Source organism: Pristis pectinata, chromosome 13 (assembly GCF_009764475.1).
Source record: "Pristis pectinata isolate sPriPec2 chromosome 13, sPriPec2.1.pri, whole genome shotgun sequence".
Lineage (NCBI taxonomy): Eukaryota > Metazoa > Chordata > Chondrichthyes > Rhinopristiformes > Pristidae > Pristis > Pristis pectinata.
In genome coordinates, this window is record NC_067417.1 from 11,604,176 (window position 1) to 11,629,434 (window position 25,259).

At 39.1% G+C, this 25,259-nt stretch overlaps 1 protein-coding gene across 5 annotated transcripts in view; it reads right to left on the bottom strand.

The window, feature by feature from the left end:
* The window catches only part of wwox (WW domain containing oxidoreductase), an 808,566-nt gene that overhangs the window by 632,666 nt on the left and 150,641 nt on the right, over nt 1-25,259 (bottom strand). The window contains exon 6 of one of the 5 annotated variants that reach the window (XM_052027948.1): nt 16,612-16,793. The exons of 3 other annotated variants lie outside the window; for them this stretch is intronic. In XM_052027948.1, coding sequence (XP_051883908.1) covers nt 16,647-16,793 — 147 coding nt within the window. In that variant the 3' untranslated portion in view covers nt 16,612-16,646. Of the gene's footprint in view, nt 1-16,611; nt 16,794-16,839; nt 17,084-25,259 lie in introns of those variants that run through there. One more of the 5 variants, XM_052027949.1, reaches the window with a different exon arrangement.

A 25,259-nucleotide genomic window follows, 5' to 3' on the forward strand; every position in this document is an offset into this window, starting at 1 on the left:
CATGGGGAGAACATACAAACTCCTTACAGACAGCGGCGGAAATTGAACCTGGGTCGCTGGCACTGTAATAGCATTACACTAACCGCTAGACACAAGAGATTCTGCAGATGCTGGAATCTGGAGCAACACACACAAAATGCTGGAGGAACTCAGCAGGTCAGGCAGCACCTATGGAGGGAAATAAACAGTCGACATTTCGGGTCGAGACCCTTCATCAGGACAGGTACATGGATAGCAAAGCTTTAGAGGGGTATGGGCCAAACTCAGGCATATGGGAATAAATGGGAATCTTGGACCATGTGGGCCGAAAGGCCTCGTTTTCGTGCTGTATGACTCTATAAATATTCAGACTTAAATAAAAACAGAAAATATTAGAAACATTCAGCAGGTCAGGCAGCATCTGTGGAAAGACAAACAGAGTTACTGCTTCAGGTCTGAGACCCTTCGTCAGAAAGGGGAAAGAGAGAAAACAAGTTAGTTATCAGCAACAGAGAAGGTGGGGGAGGGATGGGTAGAACAAAGGGAGTATCTCTGATAGGGTGAGACCAAATGAGGTAACGTGGCATTTTCAATCAGAATATACTTCTTTGTTATGTATTGCTAATAGCAGAGTTGTAGGATGTGCCCAGCAGGCCAGACTATACTGATAGAAAGAAAAAAAACTGAGCCAAAATCACAGATGGATGACAGGCAGAAACGGCCAGGACTGATAAATACAGAAAGAATGAGTTACCTAAAGTATAGGGAACTATATCATCCAGAAGGCTGCAAGAGAGATTATTTTGCCTATTATCTACAACTTATCTGAAGCAAATGTAGCATCTCTTGGTCTGACTGATGCTGGAGAATGGCCTCTTGGATTTTGGCCATGGTTAAAATGGGTATGCCTCCAGAAAGAAATGAAACTTTAATTAAAGGAGAAAAGAAAAGCCTGCAAAGATCTAAACAGAGACACAAGAGAGACTGCAGATGCTGGAAATCTGGAGCAACACACTCAAAATGCTGGAGGAATTCAGCAGGTCAGGCAGCATCAATGGAGGGTAATGAACAGTCAATGTTTCGGGCCGAGACCCTTTGCTGCGTTGCAAATGTTTTGCAAAAGTTATTATTTTAAAATTACAACAAATGAATATTTCTACTATTAAGAATACTTGAGAAAGTTGAGCAAAGATGAACAACTTTTTAGATAGCATCATTGCCAACCAGGGTCAGCATATTTTTCAAGGTCATCAGTTATACTGGTGTACAATTTAGTCCCATCAAAATCCAATTCATTTAAAGGATATCCAGTATGCATTGAGTGTGGAGCTGTAAAATGAAGTTGGGGTACGAATGGAAAAGCTGAAATTATAAAAGGAAAATCATGCAACTGATAACATAAAGCAGCTCCATACCAGTGCAGTAATTGAGTACAACAAATTCTGATTTATCACTTATAGATGATGTAGTAAATTTGAATTCATCCACACTGCTACAGACCTGTTTCCAGATTTTGACATCTAAACTACTACATATGAGAAACTGAATTAGTTAAGCAGCAGAATCCCATTGTTATATGTCTCAAGAGAACTTGAAGAAATCAATTGTTTCTTCCTCAATTTAAGAAATTTTGCTTTAAACTCATTAAAAAGTGGTAGGTTGTATTGAGTTGACTACTTTGGTTTAAATCAATAAATATATTCATTTTTCAAAGATTCCTAAGAAAATAATGTGTACAGCTTGTACTTTTAAGTGTGTGGCATCATTTTGTACATCTTCTCACAAGTTATTTATCCTTCCAAACACTAATCAGATTCTGCTTTTTAACTCCTTTACGTTTATTTCTTGAAATACTCACTGGAATTAAAGTTAAAAAAGAGACATGATCCAGATTTCCAAAAAGCTTAGGGAATAAATACCGTAAATGCAAGGCAGCGGTGCACAACGATTTTGTAGGGAGGGCCACGCTGATAAAACAAATCACTTTTCAGGGCCTCTTGTGGGAACATGGAAGTGCTGAACTTTCTGAGAAATCCGATGATGTCGGGGATTCCGAGGTTCAGTCACGTCGCCTGATCTCGTGCAGTTGGCTGAGGGATCAAAGTCAGCCTCCGGCACATGTGGGGAGAGCACTCGGCTCCTCTCAAAGGGTGAATGGTCACAGTCTTGTTTCCCAGGGTAGGGGAGTCTAAAACTAGAGGGTTTAAGGTGAGAGGGGGAAGATCTGAGGGGCAAGTTTTTCCACACAGAGGGTGGGGGGTATATGGACTGAGCTGCCAAAGGGAGTGGTACAGGCAGGTAACAATTACAAAACTTAGAAGAGATTTAGACAGGTACGTGGATAGGAAAGATTCAGAGGGATAGAAGAGATTTAGACAGGTACGTGGATAGGAAAGATTCAGAGGGACATGGGCCAAAATTCAGGCAAATGGGACAACCTCAGGCACATAACTTGGTCGGCACGGACGAATTGGGCCTAAGTGCCTGTTTCCATGCTGTACAAGTCTATGACTCTGGTGCAGGTTTAACAATTCCAGTCATTTGAATGGACGAGTGGCTTTACAGGGAAAACAAAAGTCATGTTTTGGGTAATTTATACTCGGTTAACTTAAATGTACTTGCATTGCTTTTTAATTTCTTTTAAATGTTTTCACAATTTGAACAATTTTTACATGTACACGATTTTATACATTAGAAAGCATGATTAATGTTTAATAGTTTTTTGAATGTACATTCTAGTGTTGATTCCTTCACAACCATTAGTCTTGGTGGCTTCTTCAGCCTGCCATTTACCGCAGGAAGATCATGTTCTGTGCAGAACCTCACTGATCAAGAGCCAGCTCCTGAAACATGCTCCAGATAAGGGTGGCTGGGAGCAACCATTCAACAGCACTCCATGGACCAGATGTGGATCTTGTGCATCACTGATATGAACCAAGTGCACATTACCCAAAGTAATTTACTCATTCATCTGCTTCCATCCATAGGCTACAAACAATATTCTTTCCAATCTAGTCAATGTCCCAAAGAAAGATTCCCCATTCTTTTTCTCTCTCTCTCATTCTACTCTCCACACTTAAATAAGGCTCAACCTAGGATACCAATGCAATTGTGAAACCGTGCTTTATATAATGCAGCATTTCCATAATTTCAGTAACTTCAACTATGTTTCCAGGAGCATTCAATTATGTTTATTCTGCACTTGTATAATTCTCAAAACCATTCCTAATAATTCACTTGTGTATTTTTATGTGGCATTATTCAAATGGTAGCACACTATTACTTCAATAATCAAGAATAATGAATAGAGGTCTCTCCACAGTGCACTCAGAGACCAAGAATAAAAGGTGTACAGTTGTGAATCGCAAAACTGCTTTTTGATCCATCTAGCTGGTCAATCAACTAATCTTGCAATTCACTGTTCCCCATCGCCATAACTACCCATTAGGCCAGCCACTGGCCTGAGGCAATATCTCAGATCTTCCTCCACCAACCCCCCCACCCCTAACTGGAGAAATGAGTGATAACAATGGGATTATTTCAGGAATTTGGCAGTACAGCAACTGCATCCACTACAAGACAAAGCTTCATGGCCCCACAAATGCTTGTGTGCCCTCCTGGGAGTACAGAAGGTTAAGGTTTTCAAAGCTATGTAGGGCTTCTATAGAACAAGGAGAAAGAAATGTCTCCTTCTTCACCATCCATATATCAGATTTAAAATGAATGGCAAAACAACCAGAAGGGAAACGGGGAGGTTTTTTTTTAAACAAACTGAGGAATGTTGGAAAAAAGCTACCTGAAGTAATGGTGGACTCAGATTCCTGGACTTTCAAAGGCAATTAAACGCATACTTGGGCAGGCCTCATTTGTAAGGGTACAGAAATAAGATGAGGGTGTGGAACTAAACTGGGCAGCTCTTTCAAAGTCTGGCATAGGTATGACAAGCCAACTGGTTTCTTCTTATGCCATAAGATCCCATGATTCTGGCCCGCAAAGAGTTCAACTAAAATTCATTAGGGTGAGATTTTGGAATAGATGGAAATAATTACAATCAGAAACTGCACTAACAGAGGTAATATTCCATAGAAATATTTTTAAATGCTGGCATGACTGAAACTAACATGAAAATAGTACATCTCTAAGGATTGTGATACAACTCAAAACTGCAAGATAGGAATACTAATAGATAAATAATTGCTCAAACCAGTAGGAACCAAGACAATGCATAATAAAAACAGAAAATGCTGGAAAAACTCAGCAGGTCAGACAGCACCTGTGTAAAGAAAAGGAGTTAACATTTTCGGGTCTGGGATCAAAAGTAAGAAAGGGAGATAGAAGTCAGTCTCGATAAGCTAGGAAGCTGGGGAGGGAAATGGGTAAAATAACGGGGCATTAAGATTAAACTGATAATGCGGTGTAGACTGTGTAATGTTGTCTAGTCTGATTATACAAAATACGTAAAATAAATAAAAGAATGCCAGAGAAAAATGCCAGCTCTCATACAAACAGAAAGAGAAAGCAAGTGATCTAAAGTTAGGGAATTCTGTAGGCTGCAACAGACAGAAGATAAGATGTTGTTTGTTAAGCTTGGATTGGGCCTCTTTACGACAGTGCAGGAGGGCACAGACGGAGAGATCAGTGGGAGTGGGATGGAGAGTTAGTGGCAGGCAACCAGGAGCTCAGGGTCACTCCTGCAGACCAAGTTATCTTTTAAACTGAAACACTGTAGGTGGTAAAAATAATCTAAAATATACATTATGAAATCCACTTCGCCACACGCAAGTCCTATTAATTTAATGTCAGGGTAGACTATAGTCAATAGTGTCATAAAATTAGTGATGATACAAACCACCAATTTGACTTCATAGAGATTAACAGCAATGAGTTTTACTTATGAATTTCAAAATCTTTACTGTTAGACTGTTGCTAAAACATCAGAGCATAATATCCAACCATTCCCTGGAAATCAATCAAACCAGGCATGACCAATTCCAGTAGTACAGCAAAAGATGAAATGCAATTCAGTACAAGAAATTTAAGACAATATGACAAGGCAACAATTTGATACATGGCCAACATGAACAGTCAGTGGAGCACGTGGCTTTTACTCCAACCTGAGGTCTGAGCCAAATTCAACACCTGGCCTCCCTAGAATTAAAGTGGCTAGCTGTGAGCGACCTGGCAATTCTCAGCAACCCCGAAAGCAAGCCAGACCATAAACATGTGCCTGAGTGGGCAGGAGTCGGTGTGAAATGGTCAACTTGAAGCAGACACCAGGTTATGTGTTTCTTCACATGGTAGGGTAAAGTATACCTTTGGAAAAAAAAGTTTTCTTGATTAGACATTAGGAATATGTTTAAGAACTGTCATTCACATCACTCAAGACTAGGTACAATTAAACAGAGCTCTAATTTGACCTCTTTTTACATCCCCGATATACTATCCTCATGGCTACCTGAGGCAGGTGGCTCATTCATTCAATTACAAGCCAATTTTAGCATGTTCAGAGGATATGGAAGGTATATATAAAGTTTATCTTTCTTATTACAAATATAACAACTTAATAAAAGCCTCAAACTCAAGGCTCTTTAAAAGGAATCAACCCTCAATTTCCCTCCACACCACTTTTCTCTTTGTTCGATATCTCTGCAGTAGCTCTGCGTTAAATGGCAAGGAGGTTACCAATCTGAACCTAGCCTGGATGTGTGAAATCCCTCAAAGCAGCTTGTCATTCAATTTTCATTGTTAAAAGAAATAGCTTCCAGTTTTTTTTAAATCAGATGCCTCTCTTAAAAGGCTTCACCATTTGAGAAAAAGTGCGTCCACGCTCCTAGTGAGTGCAACAATGTGTTACATGCTCTAATCATCATTTTACAAAATTGGGACTTCAATCATAGCATTAGAAACATGGGAAAAATTCAAGAATCAATGTCAGATCCGAGAAAATAAGCAATTAGCATCACAATAATTGCAACAAATAATCACTGGAAGAGTGGCTTGCACTAAATCCTTAAAAAAAACTAATTGCTGTGAAATATAAAAATACTGCTGTAATTTTAACCAGAAAATTCAATATTTACCATCCATGAAAATATGTAATTATCATTTTATTTACTTGCAATTGGTCAGTTCTAGGTAATGAAGTCAACACCTTTCTCTGTATAGAATCATAATCCTTCCCAGTGTTTTATAAAAAGCTCGTCAGCACCCTCTACTGGAGAAGGAGCACGGCACAACTTACAAGAAAAATGTTTTCACACCTCGGCAAGGTTATAAGGTATCCCTTGCATTTCAGAGACAAGAAATTACAAGCAACATGCTCTGATAAACTGAATTTTAATCTTAATAAAGTTTAGCCAATTCTACTTGGAAGTATAAAAGAACAAAAACTGGTTTCTTTGGATTGATTCATTTTTTTTCAGTGATAAATGAAATAACTTCTTTTGAAATTGCTTTTTTCAGTTTAAATTAAATTTGTGAAAGCTTTTTATTTTTCTTATTTCAGTGGGCTGGGTGCAAATATAGTCTCTTTTGATCAACCCAATGGTTTATGGTTTAGCAAACTGGATCAATAATTCCCTGAGCAATGTAGGCCAAAAAAAGAATAAGGGTTCAAGTCTGCACAGAACTAGCTGATCTCAATTGAATTAGTAGTAACATATTCCACAATTAGTTTCACCATGGTGCAGAAGGACTAATTAAGAAAAAAATCATCCAAGGTTCCCACTACTAATCACGACTTTATCAAAATTAGCTGCGCCCCCATTCTATTGTTTTGTTATAACTCGTCAGAAATCAAGTGTCACATTTAGTGAAGAGAGCATCAGTAAACATGGAAAGTTACGTAATTCTTCAATCTATAATGCTACCAATTCTATCATTTCTAACCTTGATCTCTTAGATGTGATGTTGACAAGTCGACTTGTTTTTGTGGCGCTGGTTAATTGTTATAACTTTTAAGGTTAGAGATATTGATAGACCTTTGTTATCTAAAGGTTTTAGGAGACGTGGGGAAAAGGCCATTACGTGGAGTTAAGTCACAGTTCAAACTAATTTACGTTGAACGATAATACAACCTTAAGGGGTTAAATGGCCTATTCATATGTTCCTAACTGTAATATGATCTTCAATTCCATTGACAGTGTTTATTAATTATAAATAAAGTTACTGGTGTTAACCCAGCACTGATGTCCTTTCTTGCTACAGATTGTAGTTATATCAATGATTTAACTAAATGTTATTTAACCATCAATCTGAAAGAAGTTATCTGAAGGTCTGAAATTTAGCTTATCCAAAAGATCATAGTGGTTGTAATTTCCTGCACTGACAGTGCAATTATGCCAAGAGAGGAAAAAAGCCAAGCAAATTGTTAAGTGGAGCTAAACTATCTGTAGTTCAATAATAGCATCACTTACATCTCTCTGTTTTAGTTACATCCCATCACCAACCAATACCAAAACCATTCGCATTCTCTCTCCTCTACTGGGATGTTTCAAAACCAGAGCAACTGATCCATCCACCATGTATGGAGGCTTGTTGCAGTGTGATAAATGAACTTAAGTATCAGACTGTACTGGAACTCCAACCTGTGTCAGCAGTGATATACAGCAATACATCCTAAACAATGCACCACTCTCTTTGCTGCCTTTCCACATTCTTTTCATTTTTCAACCTCAATTATTAACAGTGAATTTTCCAAATACGTTTACAAATGATGTTCACACTGTAACCAATTAATTTGTGATATTTGTAGAGAATGCAAAATAATGTTAGTAAAAGAAAAAGTTATTTCAGAATTTTCACATTTGAGCGGTGAGATGAAAAGGGCAACTTTTATTGGAAACTTTTACTCGAGCAGAACAGCATGAAGTAGAAACTGGAGTGGACCGTTTGGCCCCTTGTACCTGCTCCACCATTCAATAAGATCATTGCTCATCTTCAACCTCAGTGGCATGTTCCTGCATCAAACCCATATCCATTCATTCCCTTCATATCAAAAAATCTATCAATATACTTAGCAACTGAGTATCCACAGCCCTCTAGGATAAAAAATTTCAAAGATTCACTACACACTGGATGAATTTCTTCTCAGCCTGGTCAATCTCTTATTTTAAGATTGTGACCCCTAGTTTTAGATACTATGCCAGTGGAAATATCCCTGCATATACTCTGTACAGCTCCATAAAAATTCAAGAATTCTGTATGAGATCATCTCTCATTCTTCTAAATTTAGGAGAACAGAGCCCAAGTTGTCACGTCATAGCATAATCACACAGGCCCCAATCCCAGGAACCAATCTGGTGAACCTTCACTGAACTTCCTCCATCACAAGTACATCCTTTCTTTGGTAGACAAACCAGAACCTGCCTACAATATTTCAGATGCAGTCTCGCCAGGAGTCGATGTAAATGAAGTAGCACCTCAAGTACTCAAGTCCGCCTGCAATAAAGGCCAACATGACGCTTGCCTTCCTAAATGCTGCCGCAGCTGCATATTAATTTATGTACAAGGACACCCCAGTGCCAAACACCGACATCTTTCAATCTCTCACCATTCAAAAAAATGGTCTGCTTTTCTAGTTATCTGTCAAAGTGGATTATTTCACATTTTTTCACGTTATATTCTGTCCATACCTATTCACCTGGCCATCCCATATTTCCCTGAAGCTTCTCTGCTTCCTCCTCACAGCCCAGACTTCTCCTAGTTTTGTACCACTATGGGATTTTGAGGGGAGCATCAGGTCAGATTAGCAGATGGGTGAGGGCAGTGTGATGGGCAAGGACTGAGAGTCTGAACAACAGCCAACAGGGACCTACCTTCATCATTTTCCCAGCCTCAATCTGGGGCTTGATCAAGCAAATCTACTTTAAGACAGGCTGAAGCAGGCTCCTGGAAACCACTTCACACATCCAGGATCTTCCACCCATTAGTGCCTCATACAGAAAGAGACCACATAACAAAGATCACGGACGAGTCTGCAATTGAGATTAAATCCCCAATTTCCAACCAGATTTTTCATTAGAATTGGAGCACCTGACACACTTTCTCAGCATCAATATTTTTCATTATTAGTCATTTTGAACAGAAATATATGGAATAATTAAATGAAAAATATACCACATTTAAATTAAATGTTAAATGATTCAAAATATTTCAGGTACACATACAAAGGCAAATTCACCAACTTTGTATTCACAGCACCCAGTCATGCTGGGATGAGTAAGTTGAGGTACAGATACAATGCAATGATGGCATTTCCAATTCCACAGTTTCCCACTGGGAGCAACTATCAGTTCACTTACTTCGTATTTCTTTATCATTCTTTTCGGACTACATATTAAAATCTACCACAGTCCATTAAAATGCGACAGGATGAGGGTTTCAATTCGTACTCCTCCTCACACAGGATTCTTAACTTAAGACATGGCAGTAAATGGAGACCAGATTAGATATTTTTTGAAAACTAAAGAACAAGGAGTGAAAGTACATGGAGGGAAAAATCAATGTGGATCACTTTCTGATTTCAGAAATGGAAAAACAGAAAGGATGCATTAAGGTGTGTGCTTAACATGAGGGCTAAGGCCAGCTGTTGACGTCATAGGGTTTTTTTTAAATATTTGCTCAATTGAATTAAACCACTTTAAAAGACAATTACAAGTAAAACACATTGTTGTGGTTCACCCTAAGAATGACAGACTTCATTCCTTACATATGATCTCAACAATCCAGCAGTTTCATGGCAACCATTACTGATATAATTTTTTTTTATCCCAGATTTACTTAATTACTTGAATTTGAATTCCCCAGTGCTGTAGCAGGATTCAAACTCATGTCTCCAGATCAATAATACAGGCCTCTGGATACTACAGCCCAGCAACTTAATCACGATGCTACCATACCCTCTGCTGAACACCTATTGATGGTATAATTTATTTGGGAGCGTATGAATGAAAATGGGAAATGGAATGGCAAAATGGGACATGTTCATTCCCTTGCACTAACATCTGTCAGCATGATGGGCAGAAAATTTACAGAAAATATGTATTTTTCATATATAGAAGACTTCCATGTACACTTCAATTTATGTAGTGTTGACATATAGCAGTGATTTTCAAATATTGATTCAAATTCTATTTAAAGCATGGCTTGTAACAACCTAGCACAGAAAGACATTCATAACATTCAAATAAAAATAAACAACAGGTTTTTTCATACAATATTAATTAGGAAAAGTTCAAGGCAGCCATCAATATCTCAATATTTTTTTCAAACACATTGCACAATACAGCAACAAAGAAATGGTTTATACAGCACAAAGAGCATTTCAAGGTGCTTCACAGATGAACACAAATTGGGGAATTGGAAAAGTAACTAAAAGCTTGAGGGAGGAGCTGGGTTTGTAGGAAAGTTTGAAGAAAACCAGAGGAGGTTAAAAAAAGAAAAGCATCAAGGTTTAGTGAGGGGAAATTCAGCAGCCACCAAAAGTCTGCCACCACAGGTGGAAAAATAGATGAGGAAGGTGCAAGAACCCAAAGTCAAGGAATATAGAGCTAGGGGCTCGGAAATGTAAACATAATGACCTCACGAAATTGCAGACAAAAGGTTGGCAAAGCCATGGAGGAGATTAGTGATGAGATGGGGTTTAAACTTTGTGGTAATTTTCTTCATGGATCTCCCAGCAAATATTCTTGTAACTGGCCTACGCCGACTGTGGGATACCTGCTCCACTCAGACATACTCCACAGGAGTGCAGCCCACCTTTTCAGATTACTCAGCTTTCAACCTTCCTACTGAACTCATGCCAGGTTAACCTGGTGCAAGCAATACACAATAAGTGCTGGAGGAACTCAGCAGGTCAGGCAGCATACATGGAGGGAAATAAACAGCTGACGTTTCGGGCCGAGACCCTTCATCAGGACTGCCTGACCTGATATCCTCCAGCACTTTGTGTATTGTTCTAGATTCCAGCATCTGCAGAATTTCTTGTGTAACCTGGTGCAAGTACAGCAGGCCATTGAAATAAATAAGTGTATGGTGGGTACACTGTGTGGTTTTTATTTGTTTTAATTAAAATAGTGTGGTATAACTTATGTGATAATGTAAATGAGTCACGTGTGTGGTAAAGTAACTACCATGTATGCTTACATAATATCACATATATTGCATAGGTCCATACGGTAAGTGTCCTAGAGATTATTTAATGCAAACTCACCACCTCAGTAATTGTGGTTCATGGCCACCTCCAAACTCACCACAATTAGTTTAAATTTTGTAATTATTTATAATTACGTGCATGCAAACTGAGTCCTTTAACTTTCAAAATATTGCTTAATAATTTTAAACATCAGGGATCATTAAATTTTTAAATATTAAAACAACCAAGGGATATGGGATTAGAACAGCAAAGAAGTGTTAAGGCAAAAGATCGGCCATGATCTGAGTGAATTGTGCAGCAGGCTCAAGGGGCCAAACGGCCTTTGCTTTTGTTCTCATTTTTTTTTTGAATAGCTCTGAGCTTTTTAGATTATTTATCATCAACATTCTCAAGTATTCAACAGAGAGAAATTTTTGGTAAGTGGTGAACCTGAGGATTGGGGCTTCACTGGTTGTCGAAGATATTCTGTCGGCACTACTGGCACTGTTAGAGGCTCTGCACTGCCCTGGGTCACATAAGCCAGCTGCCCAATGGAAGAATTCTCCCACTTTAAGTAACCCCACCCCACCACCATGCTTCTTCGATTCTTCCCTTTCCTAGACTCTCTCTCTTTCTTCTCCCCTTTTGTTTCCTTTCTCTTCTTACCTTTGACCCATTCCCCAGTGGATCTGCTGTCCCCTCCTCCCCTACACCTGCCTATCATTATCTCTTACCTGCATCTACCTATCACCACCTTGTGCCTACCCCACCTCCCCTCTTCTGTTCTAACACTGCTCTGCTTTTCCTTACTATCTTGTGGGCTTCCCTTTTTCCCATCTTCAGTCCTGAAGAAGGGTCCTGACCTGAAACGTTGACTTCCTGCTTTTCTCCACAGATGCTGCCTGGTCTGCTGAGTTCATCCAGCACCATAGTGTTTTTCATTTGTTATTTCATATTTTCTGTGCAGCATCATTCAACACCTATAAGTGTTAGAGTTCAGAAGATAGAAAACCCAGTTGTTCTGTGAGAAAGATTTCATCTCAAGATATGGACTGACACGTTGAGGAAGGATGATATAGGTTCATTAATTGTGTGTGCATTTGCATCAAATATTTTCACAATTTATATTGCCAGTTTTTGAAGAGATGTATGGAGTTTTTATGCACAAGCATGGAATGAATGATTAGAGATAAGCCAGCAATTCTAGGAACAGAAGTTTATTTTACGTGGAATGCATCTCACACAAATTGACCTCATCCCTACCACTGCCCCACTCCTAAATCCCACCCCTTCAACAGCTATCATCATTAATGTATTTTCATACCACTTTACAGCAGAGGTAGTAACATTTCATGTAAGATTTGTGCAGAGATATATTAATCCAAACCAGTCAACAACCCCCACAGTCCTTTAATAAGCAGAGAAAATAAATTCTTAACCGAAAACATTCTAAATGCTCTGTGATAAGAAGAGTAACATTCTTCAAATAAATATTTTCTGGAAGCTTATTTCACAGTTCTCATTTTTCCTAAATGAAAATTAAAAGGGTTAAAATGTTTTATATTTGATCTGAACTTTTTATTGACAGAAGCAGCAAAAAAAAGTTAAAAGCTAGTTTGCAATTCACCAAAAGATGGTGCAATATATGCAAATAAGTGTGACATCACTGCATGACATAGGATCATGTGTGTGTTGAGTGCAGTCCAAGAGTTTTGAATAAACCTGTCACTCCTTTGAGAGCTCACCATGTTTCCTGCATATAACTCTGCACACTCTGCATGTTACTTCACTATTGACTAGGAACCCATAGGGGCAGATACATTACAAATGACATGCACAAGAGAAATCTATGCTCCATCTTTGTTCCCTGATACAATAACAACAAGACAAAACAAAAATCATCTGGTTTTGCTTCAAATTGATAAAAACAATGGGAGATGCAAGAAATATATACTTCTAATAACACAAACTAAACTCGGTTTAAATAAAAAGAATAAAGGTTTTTTTTAAGTGAACCTATTCTTAAATATATGCATTTGTAATTTCTGAACTCCTTTAAAGGAATATTTTAAAAGTCCATGCAGCATGACCTTTGTGACAGCCTTTCAATTGAATGTTATTGATGACTAACAAAGCTACCCTAACTTTTCAAATCTTTGAAGCTTGGTGCCCTACCAAATGTAGACTATTGATATGTTAGAATTTGTCCTTTTTACTTAAAGGAACTTAGAAATTAAATATAACATAAACCATTTTCTTTTCAAAAACTGATTGTGTACTGAAAGAACTTCCACGATAGTAACACTGGTCTACAGAATGATTTCATTTCATTTTGTGCTAAAAAGCAAAATGGCGAAAATATAGATTGGCCATTTGAGTAAATCCCACAGCAAACTGTTCCTATGATTTGGCTTCAAAACAATCTATAATGTCAAAAAGAATGTGCTAATTAAGAAAATATTTCAAACCCTACATACTGGTGAAAGCTTACACAATAAGAACATATTGAGGAGGGAAGATGAGTTACAGGCTCTCTTTAAATAAAATGGTACAAACTATTCAAAGATAACACAGCATGTATAATGTCTATTGTAGCTTTGATGCCATTGAGTGACAAGTCCAGATCAAATAAATATACAACTTTCACTTTGCTCAGAATACCATTTAATTTTCCTTTAGTAAAATGATATATCAAAACACTTTTATCATTTACAGGGATCTCTTGAAGCCAATTCAACAAAAATGACAACAATTGTGCTAAAAATATAATAAAAGTACTGTTTCCAGCCCAAAATACTCCAGGAAAATGCTACCGCTACTTTCTGGTTACAATATTTGCTGAAAATACCTTCACCGAAACATTAATCAAATTCTCCACCCACTGGGCAGCCATATGGTAAAGCAGCATGTGAATGCAAGAGAATCTTGCAAACTTGCTGATGTTCTGTAACTGGGTGCAATTAATTATGAGGTGCTGCATCCATCTCCCGCATTTATCCTTCTGATAAAAATATTTATTATGGTACCTTTACAATACAAGGCAATCAAAGTGCAATTGATTAATGACCTAATTGAAGAAAACTGAACTTTGCAAAATTATAGTAGGAAATTTATAAGGGGAAATATCTAAAGTCACATTTCAAAATTAAATTAAAAATAGATTTTTAAGAAAGATTGCTTTCAAAAATTACGGAAAATGGCTGGGCATAAACTATCGAAAAACAGCATTTTTGAGCTCTATCAATCAGTCTCCAAGCAACAGCAGGTGGATTTTTTTTTTAATATAATGCAACAAGATGAGGCTTGTCTAAATGAAACTTAAAACAGCCACCAAAAGATTTTTAACGAGAATACAACAAACTAAGATCATTAATCAATATGTTCAATTTTATTTGTAATAATTTATCATGACATAATATTAATGACTTACTCTAGACTTCAGCACTGAGATTAATGTAAATGAGCAGCTACAATTAACTTTACTGCTCCCTTTTTGGAAAAAGAGGCAGAAGATTATAAATGACAAGTATTTGTCAATTATCTAATAAAAGAAACCTTACACAATAACTCATCCTGTTATTATGGTTTCTGCATGCTTAGAATTCCTCAATGAATTACTGCATTGTACTAAACTGTACCTGTGCAAAACAGTAAAATGTTTTTTTTATTACAGACATATGAACAAACAATAACCGTCAGTTTTAGAGTCAGAGCGTTACAGAGTCATGGAGTTGTACAGCCACAGAATTAGACCTTCAGCCCACCACGTTCATGTCAACTTTTATGCCCATCCACACAAATCCCAATCACCTGCATTGGGACTGTGTCCTTCTGTGCTTTACCAATTCAAGTGGCTGTCTAAATATCCCTTAAACATAGTGAATGGATTTGGTTCCACCATCTCTTCTGGCAGCAAGCTCCAGGTATCAACGACTCCTTGTGTTTAAAAAAAACTCTCTCCTCAAATCTCCTTCCCCTCACCTCAAACCTATATTTCTGATACTCTTGCCATGAGAAAAAGATTCTGACTACCTACCCTATTTATGCTTCTTATGGTTTTAAATAGCTCTATCAAGTCACCCTTCAGCCTCCTTCACTCCAAAAAACACCAGCCTATGTAATCTCTCCTCATAACTGAAGTCCTCCAATCCAGTCAATATCTTGGTGAATATCCTCTGCATTCTTTCCAGTGCAAGCACATCCTTTCTATAATGCGGTGATCACAACTGCACACAATACTCCAAGGATTTGATCATAGTAATCATGTAACCCAAAATTCTAGCTGCCAAATTCCAACACTGAAACTGTATCTTCTTTTCAACAGTGGCCCCTAAAATGAGAAGAAATCTTACAGTTTCCTGAGCTAATTTCAGAAAATCACCACCTATTCTAAAATCCCACCATATCAGGAGTCAGACCAAAAGTAGGAAATAGCTGTATGCAAAGAAGTTCTGCTGAAAACAATATTTGTTTCACAGCTAATATGCCAACATTGTGGAAAGGGAAGAAATCAGGCAGATAATTAACCCAGATGATAAAACTCCACAGTTATACAATCTGATCCAGTTTAATGTTTTGGCAGACAATTTGCCAGAGCTTGCCCTGTTAACTAAAGATTTTCCTTTGACCTTCAACTTGAAGATCTAAACAAAGACAAGCTGATAATGCAGCAGTGAGGGTAATAGGGTATGTGGGACTTCCAAGAGATAGTAGGGCCAACAATTCATCTCCCTAACCAATGTTTCGTTTTGCAAATTGAGGTGTAAAAGTGGAATGCTTGAGAAGGAAATTTAAAGAGTTAAAGTCAAATTATATTCAGAAGGAGAAACTGAACAGACGAGGAAAACAAAGGAAATGAAAAAGAAACAAAGTAAAATGCATAGTTAACAAACAAAATCATTTTTAGCTTTTAAACACATCAAAAAGCATTTTTCCTTACAGGAATGGGATTCTCCAGATTCCCTTTCTGGGCTGGAGAAGTTAAATGGCTTTACAACATAAAACCTGTTATAAAATGGTATTTGTTTTGCAAAATAACAGCAGTAACTTTTTTGTGGCAAATTTGATTAACACCTATTCAGCAAATCAGCAATCAAATCCAGCATGGTAACTTGAACATTGCATATAAAGAGAAAGACAATGCATTTTAAAAATAGAACTAACAAGTTTTTTTTCCATTTATAGAACATAATTTAGGTAAAGACAACTTTGACTTCATAGGCATTTAGACATGGGTATTGTTCTGAAATCCACATTGGAAGAAATATCTGCACTTTATACAGCATCAGAATACCAAAGTTCAAAATAGCAGAAACCAGAAGGGCAACTTATTGTTCATGCAGATATGAGTATTTATAACAAATACCCATTCTAATTGCCGCTCATTCAATGCAGATGGAATCAATTTATAAAATAAAATTAGGAAGAGAGGGGGCTTGGTCTAATTGTAAGGCTTCTTCAATACAGTTTATAGTTACTGATTTACCCTGCCTCTTGATTCGCCGAAGCCTTGATTTTACAGTTCCAAATCAGTTCACTGTCTCAACGCTCCAGTCCAGTTCTGAGATAGCACCTTAGGATCGATGATGACTTTCTCCCACTCCAGTTTTATGGGTTCTGAGGTAGCAGTCGAGGCCAATGTAGGAATCGTAGACTCTGCCACAGATGGGGCGGGTGGTGCCTGACAGGGTAGACAAGTGTGCACTTTGTGAGCTGTTGCACTCTTTCCTCTGCTTCTTGACTTGAGGTTCACAATATCATAGCAAATCTTCCTTCTCCACTCTGAGCAGTCAAGGACCAGAGATTCCCAGAAGTCAGAGGGGATATTGCATTTGTTCACGGAGGTGTAACCCTCCAAGAACAACTCTGGTTTGGCACATTTACATTTTTTTCACCCTGCCATCGATGCCCATTTAAACCTTAAACTCTGGAATTCTCCCTTGCTGTCCTTCCTTGGCTTAGAACATAATTCTGTAAAGCATATTTGGAAATCCTGCTGCATTAATTCAATCTATTACAGAAAATAAATTGGTTGTTTGCATTTTTTGGAACAGTATAGTCAATTAAACAGCAAAAACTACAACATTGACATTCTCAGTCACATGCACCCAACACACAAGTGTTGGTCTCCACTTCTGGAGTCAGTCTCAATTATAAAAGTTGTAAAATTATGAAATGCATAGATGGAGTTGACAGCTGGTGTCTTTTTCCCACGGTCAAAATGTCTGATATTAGAGGGCATGCATTTAATGTGAGGGGAGGAAGTTCAAAGGAGATGTGTGGGGGAAGTTTTTTTTTTTAAACACAGAGAGTGGTGGGTGCCTGGAATGAGCTGCCAGTGGTGGTGGTGGAGGTAGTTATGATATAAGTGTTTAAGAGGCTCATGAATATGTAGAGAACGGAGGGATATGGACCATATGCAGGCATATGGGATTTGTGTAATTAACTCAGTTAGTTCAGCACAACATCGTGGGCCAAAGAGCCTGTTCCTGTGCAAGACTGTTCTATGTTCTATTTAACTTCAAAAGCAGCCTAATTTCAGAGCCGAAGGTGATACACAATTACACTGTGCATGTAGTGCAAACAACAGAGAATGAATTTCTACCAATAGGTTCAACTAGATCATAAGAAACAATTAATTCACTGAATGCCCAATTTTTGGAATAGTTAACTGAACCCTAATGGACTTCATCTGAGGTTCTTAAAAGAAATGGCTAGTGAATTAATTAAACCGATCATTAATTATGCACCTACACTAATCCCATTTATCAGCACTTTGTTCATACTATATTAGAATGTATTATTGAAGACATTATGGTAGTGCACTTAGAAACGTTCAAGGTAATCAGGCAACGTAAATATGGTTTTGTGAAAGGAAAATCTTGTTTTACCAATGTATTAGAGATATTTGAAAAAAACGATACACACTCTACACAAAGGAATACCAGTGGATGTAGTATACCTAGATTTTCAGAAGGGATTTGATAAGGTATAGCATCAAAGGTTATTGCAGAAAATGAAAGCTCATTGGGGTAGGAGGTAATGAAACAGGACTGAAGATTGGATGGCTGACAGGAAACAACAGGCATAAACGGGCATTTAATTGGTGAGCAAGATGTAACAATGGTATGCCACAGGGATTGATGTGGGGCCTACTTTGTACAAGTGACTTGGACGAAGGCAGCAAAGGTAAATTTGGACAGGATAGGTTTGCATATGTTGGAGCTTAGAAGAGCAGAGACTTAACTGAATCATAAAAGGTCTTGGCAGGTTGGAAAAGCAGAGGCTGTTTTTCCTTGTGAGAGAATATGGAACTAGAGGGGGTCACTGTTTAAAAATAAGGGGTCACACATTAAGGATGATGATATGACAAAAAAAATCTCTGGAGGGTTGTGAGCCTTTGGAACTCCCTCAAAGAGCAGTGGAAGTGGAGTCTTTGAAAGTTTTTAAGGCAGAGGTAGATAGATATTTTATTATCAAGGGGATGAAAAGCTACTGTGGGTTTACAGGAACGAGGAGTTGAGGATGCAATCAGATCTTATTAAATAGCAGACCAGCTTGAGGGGCTGTGAACAATCCCTCCTCCTAATTCATACATTCAGACAAAAGAGTTAAAAGTTTCCTCGGTCTAACTGGATAAGCACCTTGCAGGTGCACTCTACAAAAATTACAACAGAAAATGGCTTGAGGACTTGTGGTGCTTTCCAGAGCTTTGAAGTTTTCTACCTTTCTCCTGGCTGTGGAGTTCTGAGATATTCAAGCTCTTTCTTTTACAACCCACATATAGAAAAATCCCTCCTGGCTTCCATTCGTGTGTAAATCATAACCAGATTCTTGTTTTGCATACGAGCAGGCAAAAGCATGCCAAGTGATTTTTCTTTTGTCTATACTGAACAATCATATTTATGCAAAAGCTATGACATTTCAAAATTTAGCGTACGGAAATAACCTGAATAAATATCAGAATGACGCTTTGCCCATCTCACAGTACTGAAATATTAAATTATTTTTTCAAAAATATCAGAACAATGGCCATTCTGAAGCAAACGATCATTATCTTAAAATAACAGGAGTCGAATTCATGGAATTTTGTTTAAACTCAGTTGGTAATTATTATATTAAGCATCAGTTACCTTTTGTATTTGTCTGTGACTCTTTAAACTGGACCTCCCAAACTCCACACTCTAAAAGATTCTTCACTGAACAAAGCAGCAGGGTTTTGGTCTCAACCCTTCAAAAACTAGACCATTAAAATCATGCAAAAGCCTCATTTATTGCTATATATTAATACATTCTATATAGGTTGACCACAATTGTAGTTTGCACCCAGTTCAGAGAATCACAATTTCAGACAGATGTTAAGGCCTGAAAGAAGAGGTTCAGAAGAAATTTACTAAAACTATCCCAGGGATGAGGTAGGTTTAGTTATGTGTCTAGACTGGAGGAAGTGGGAGAAGCTGTTCCCACTGACAGAAGTGTCAAGAATCAGGTGACAAAGAATGAATATCACTGACAACAATTTTTTTTTGATATTGCAAGTGGTTAGAATATCAAATGCACTGCCAGAGGCAATAATGAAACCAGCCTCAATTGTAGCATTTAAAGTGTTGGATAAGTAATGACAGTGATGAAAAACACGATGATGCTGGAGGAACTCAGCAGGCCAGGCAGCATCCGTGGAGAAAAGCAAGCGGTCAACGTTTCGGGTCAGGACCCTTCTTCAGGACTGAAGATAGGAAAAGGGGAAGCCCAATACATAGGAGGAAAAAGCAAAGCAGTGATGGGTGGATAAACGAGGGGAGGCGGGATGGTGATAGGTAGGTAAGAGATAGTGTTAGGCAGGTGTGGGTGAGAGCAGATCCACCAGGGGATGGGTAAAAGGTAAGAAGAGAGAGAAAAAAAAGAGCCTAGGAAAGGGAAGAAGAGAAGAACCATGGTGGTGGTTGTGGGGGGGGGGGGGGGTGTTTGTTGGGAAGGGGGGTGGGGATTACCTAAAGTGGGAAAATTCAATATTCATGCCAGTAGACTGCAAGATTCCAAGATGGGAAATGAGGTGCTCTTCTTCCAATTTGCGCTTGGAATTCTCCTGGCAGTGGAGGAGGCCGAGGACTGACATATCAGTGATAGTGTGGGAGGGGGAGTGGAAGTGACTGGCAACGGGGAGATGCAGATCGCAGTTACGGACAGAGCGCAGGTGTTCTGTGAAATGGTCACCTAGTCTGTGTTTGGTCTCACCAATGTAGAGGAGGCACTTGGAGCACCAAATGCAGTAGATGATATTAAGGGAGGTGCAGGTAAACCTCTGTCTCACCTGAAAGGACTGTTTGGATCCCTGGATGGAGGTGATAGAGGTGGTGTAGGGGCAGGTGTTGCACCTATGGCAGGGACAGTGGAAAGTCCCCGGGGTGGGGGGATGGGGGTGGGGGGAGGAGGAGTGAACGAGGGACTCACAGAGGGAGCGGTCCCTGCGAAAGGCAGAAAGGGGTGGGGAGGGGAAGATATGCTTGGTGGTGGGGTCCCATTGGAGATGGCAGAAGTGGCAGAGGATGATATGTTGGATACATAGGCTGGTGGGATCAAATGCAAGGACAAGGAGGACCCTATCCCTGTTGGGTCTGGGAGGGGTGGAGGTGAGATCAGAGGTGCGGGAAATGGCAGAGATACGGGTGCGAGCTCTCTCGACCACAGTTTCTTAAGTAATGACAGTCCCCAAGTTATGACAGAGTTCCTTTCCTGGGAACTGTTTGTAACCGGAACTGTTTGTAAGTCAGAAATGAACAAAAATGTGTAGGGAGAGGATCACAGAAACAGCCATGATGGGAGAGTGAGCAGAAGCAGGAGGAGCAGCCACCAGCCAACCTCACTGACTCGGTGGGTGAGCGAGTGAGTCGGCTCAGTTCACTGCAACAAACTTGTCGAACCATCACAGCCAAAGCAAGACAGAAGTTAATGACCTGCTAAAATGAACTAACTGTTATGTTACCATCCAATGTGACTGAGAAATGAACAAATAAAGCCAATAGCTACCAACTGGTAGTAAGCAATCAAATGGTATAACTAATCACAATGGTTAAAATCAAATGACTTTAATCACCATTCTAAAAGGAGACACACCCTAGCTGAATGAGTGCCCTTGAACTTAAGTGCTGTCCCACAGATGAAACATTAAAATATTCTGTTTGCTACTTCTGTAGTTCCAATGAATGCAACAGATCATTTGGTACCACTATGAGCAAGGAGTTCTTCTGGGATCCTTGCCAATTTCCTTCTCTCAGCCAACACCAGCAAAAACATAGTCACCAAATTCATCACTGTTTGGTGGATATTGCAATGTTAAAAACACATTTCATCCCAAATAGTAATTAACTAAATATCAAGTAGTTGGGGGGGGGGTGAAATAAGGCAACTACATATGTGTTTTCCTTTTGAAATTAGATGCTGCAAAGTAGGTTTGAAATGTCATTTTGAATTTTCCACCTGGCTGAATATTCATGGAAACAAAGAAAAAAGATGCAAAGAAAAAAGCAGGTAGGCCATATGGCCCTTCAAACCCTCTTAACTGACCAATACAATCATGGTTGATCACCCATCTCAACTCTATCTCCTGCTCATACCCCTTGATGCCTTTTGCTTTAACAACTTGGCCTCTACATCCTCTGCTGTCACAAATTCAACATGTTCACCATCCTGTGACTGAGGAAATTTCTCCTCATTTCAGTCTTAAAGCTTATGGCCTGTAACTTGAAACTGTAACCACTTGTATCCATTCTCTCTAACCTGATCAGAATTTGTGTGTCAATTTGATACCCTCTCATTCACTACATACCTTCTTATTCTCCTAAACTCTAGTGAATACAACTGAATACACGTGATCTCTCCTCATTTGGCAGTTCTGCCATTCCAGGAATCAGACTGGTGTACCTTTGTTGCGTGCCTGGAAGGTACTTACGTTCTTGGGTAAACCTGCACACAAGACTCCAAATGTGTTCTCACCAAGGCCCTGCATATTTGCAGCAGGACATTCTTGCTCCATTCCTCAAATCCTCTTGCTATGAAAGCCAATATATCATTTACCTTCCTAACTGTTTACTGCACCTCCATGGTTGACCTCACTGTACAAGAACACCCAAGCATCCATGCACATTAACATTTCCTGATATAACACGATGTCATAGAGTTATACAGCATGGCAACAGGCCCTTCGGACCAACTTGCCCATGCCGACCAAGTTGCTTACCTGAGCTGGTTCCATTTGCCTGCATTTGGCTCATATCCCTCTAAACAATTCCTATCCATGTATCTGTCCAAATGTCTTTTAAAGATTGTAATTGTACCGGTATCTACCGCTTCCTCTGGCAGCTCGTTCCATATACACGCCACCCTCTGCGTAAAAAAGTTGCTCCTCAGGTCCTCTTTAAATTTTTCTCCTCTCACTTAAACCTATTAGTATTGGTTTATTATTGTAACTTGTACTGAGGTACAGTAAAAAAAAACTTGTCTTGCATATACAGATCAATTCATTGCACAGTACATTGAGGTAGTGTATGGTAAAAACAATAACACAATACAGAGTGAAGTGTCACAGCTACAAGGAAGTGCATTGCAGGTAGACAATAAGGTGTAAGGTCACAACAAGGTAGATCGTGAGGTCAAGAGTCCATCTCATCATATAAGGGAACCATTCAATAGTCTTATCACAGTGGGATAGAAGCTGTCCTTGAGCCTGGTGGAATGTGCCCTCAGGCTCCTGAATCTTCTGCCTGATGGAAGAGGAGAGAAGAGAGAATGACCCGGGTGGGTGCCCTCTAGTTTTAGACTCCCCTACCCTAGGAAAAAGGCTGTGATTATCTACCTTATCTATGCCCCTAATAATTTTATATACCGCTTATAAGGTCATCCCTCAGCCTCCTACACTCCAGGGAAAAAAGCCCCAGCCTATCCAGTCTCTCCCTCTAACTCAAGCCCTCCAGACCTGGTAACATCCTTGTGAATCTTTTTTGCACCCTCTCCAGTATAACGATATTCTTGCTATAGCTAGATGACCAGAGGTACACATAATACTCCAAGTGTGGTCTCACCAATATCTTATACAGTTGTGACACGACATTCCAACTCTTATACTCAATACCACAACCAATGAAGGCAAGTGTACCAAACACCTTTTTCACCACTGTTCTACAAACTCTCCAGGGCCCTGCCATTTACTGTACAAGTCCTGCCCTGGTTTACCTTACCAAAATGCAACACTTCATGTTTGAGTTAAATTCCATCCACCGTTCCTTGACCCACTTTCCCAGTTGATCGAGATCTTGCTGTAATCTTAGACAACTTTCTTCATTGTCCACTATACCACCAATTTTATTGTCATCTGCAAACAGTAATAAATTATTTCAAAAGTATGCCATCTTTCTGTTATTTTTCTCTGGTGGATAATTTGATTTATCCTTGTTATACTGCATCTGACAGCTTGCTTAATCTAAGTTGCCTTGAAGCTTTGCATCCTCTTCACAATCCCACACAGTTTTATGTCATCCCAAAAAAGGACCATTTTATTCCTACTCTCTGGTGAACCAACCAGTGATCTGTGGTCCCTTCTGCAGTCTAATAGCATCCAATGACATTCTCGGCTTACAACCCAGCATGGTGCAGCTATCTTTAATTTAAGAGCTTTTAATCACTTTTCTTTGTCAAGTCAATGTTATAAACCTAGACATTTTATTATGTCCCATTCTCTTTCATTTCCACACTCAGCAATCCTATCACTCCTGCCACAAAGTGCTACTTGATCAGTTGTATCCAGCTCCCAACCTCCATTTCCCACACAAGACTTTGAATCTTCTCAGTCCTCTGAGTCAACGTACCTACTTGCATAACGACCATCCCATTCCACAGATTCCAAAGACTTGAATGTTCTAGTAAACACTTGCTTAGTAGGTGCCACCAGACTCAGATTATGCCAAGGTACCTAACAGCAATCTCAACAAGTCAAAAAAATTTAGTTGCCTATCCAAGTACTTTTTAAATGCATTTCCTTAACTTGGTTCTAATAACTTTCCAGGCAGTGAATTCCAGCTCCTCACCACCCTCCTGATTAAAAAAACTTCCCTCTTTTCCTGTTACTGGTTTTCTTAAATCTATGCCTCCCTTGTTATTAACTTTCCCTTGAACAGAAATCAGTATTTCCAATACACACTATTCAAATTTTACACACATCCAGAGTCCTCAGCTTTCTTTATTTCAAAGAAAATTATTTCATGCAATTTTATCTTTTATTTTATCTAAAATTCTCCTTTTCTGACAACATTCTTAAAAACCTCCTGGGTTTGGTCTTCAGTATTGTAGAAAATATTGATCAGAACTACATACACCACACCAAGGACTGACTAGTATGATACTGTAGCATGATTTCCCACTCTTCTGGTCTTCATGCAATAAAGGCAAGTATGATATGCGCCTTCTTAACAACCTTATCAACCTTAGCACATAGAACATTACAGCACAGTACAGGCCCTTTGGCCCACGATGTTGTGCTGACACTTTATCCTGCTCTAAGCTCTATCTAACCCTTCCCTCCCACATTGCCCTCCAGTTTTCTATCATTCATGTGGCTATCTAAGAGTTTCTTAAATGTCCCTAACGTATCTGCTTCCACCACCTCTGCCGGCGGTGTGTTCCACGCACCCACCACTCTGTGTAAAAAAAAAACTTGCCTCTGACATCCCCCCTATACCTTCCTCCAATCATCTTAAAATTATGCCCCCTCATGAGAGCTATTTTTGCCCTGGGAAAAAGTCTCTGACTGTCCACTCGATCTATGCCTTTTATCATCTTGTACACCTCTATCAAGTCACCTCTCATCCTCCTCCTCTCCAAAGAGAAAAGCCCTAGCTTAGCTTGCTCAACCTATCCTCATAAGACATGCTCTCAAATCCAAGCAGCATCCTTGTAAATCTCCTCTGCACCCTCTCTAAATCGTCCACATCCTTCCCATAATGAGGCGACCGGAACTGAAGACAATACTCCAAGTGTGGTCTAACCAGAGTTTTAGAGAGCTGCAACATTACCTGGCAGCTCTTGAACTCAATACCCTGACTAATGAAGGCTAACACACCATACACCTTCTTAACAACCCTATCAACCTGCGCGG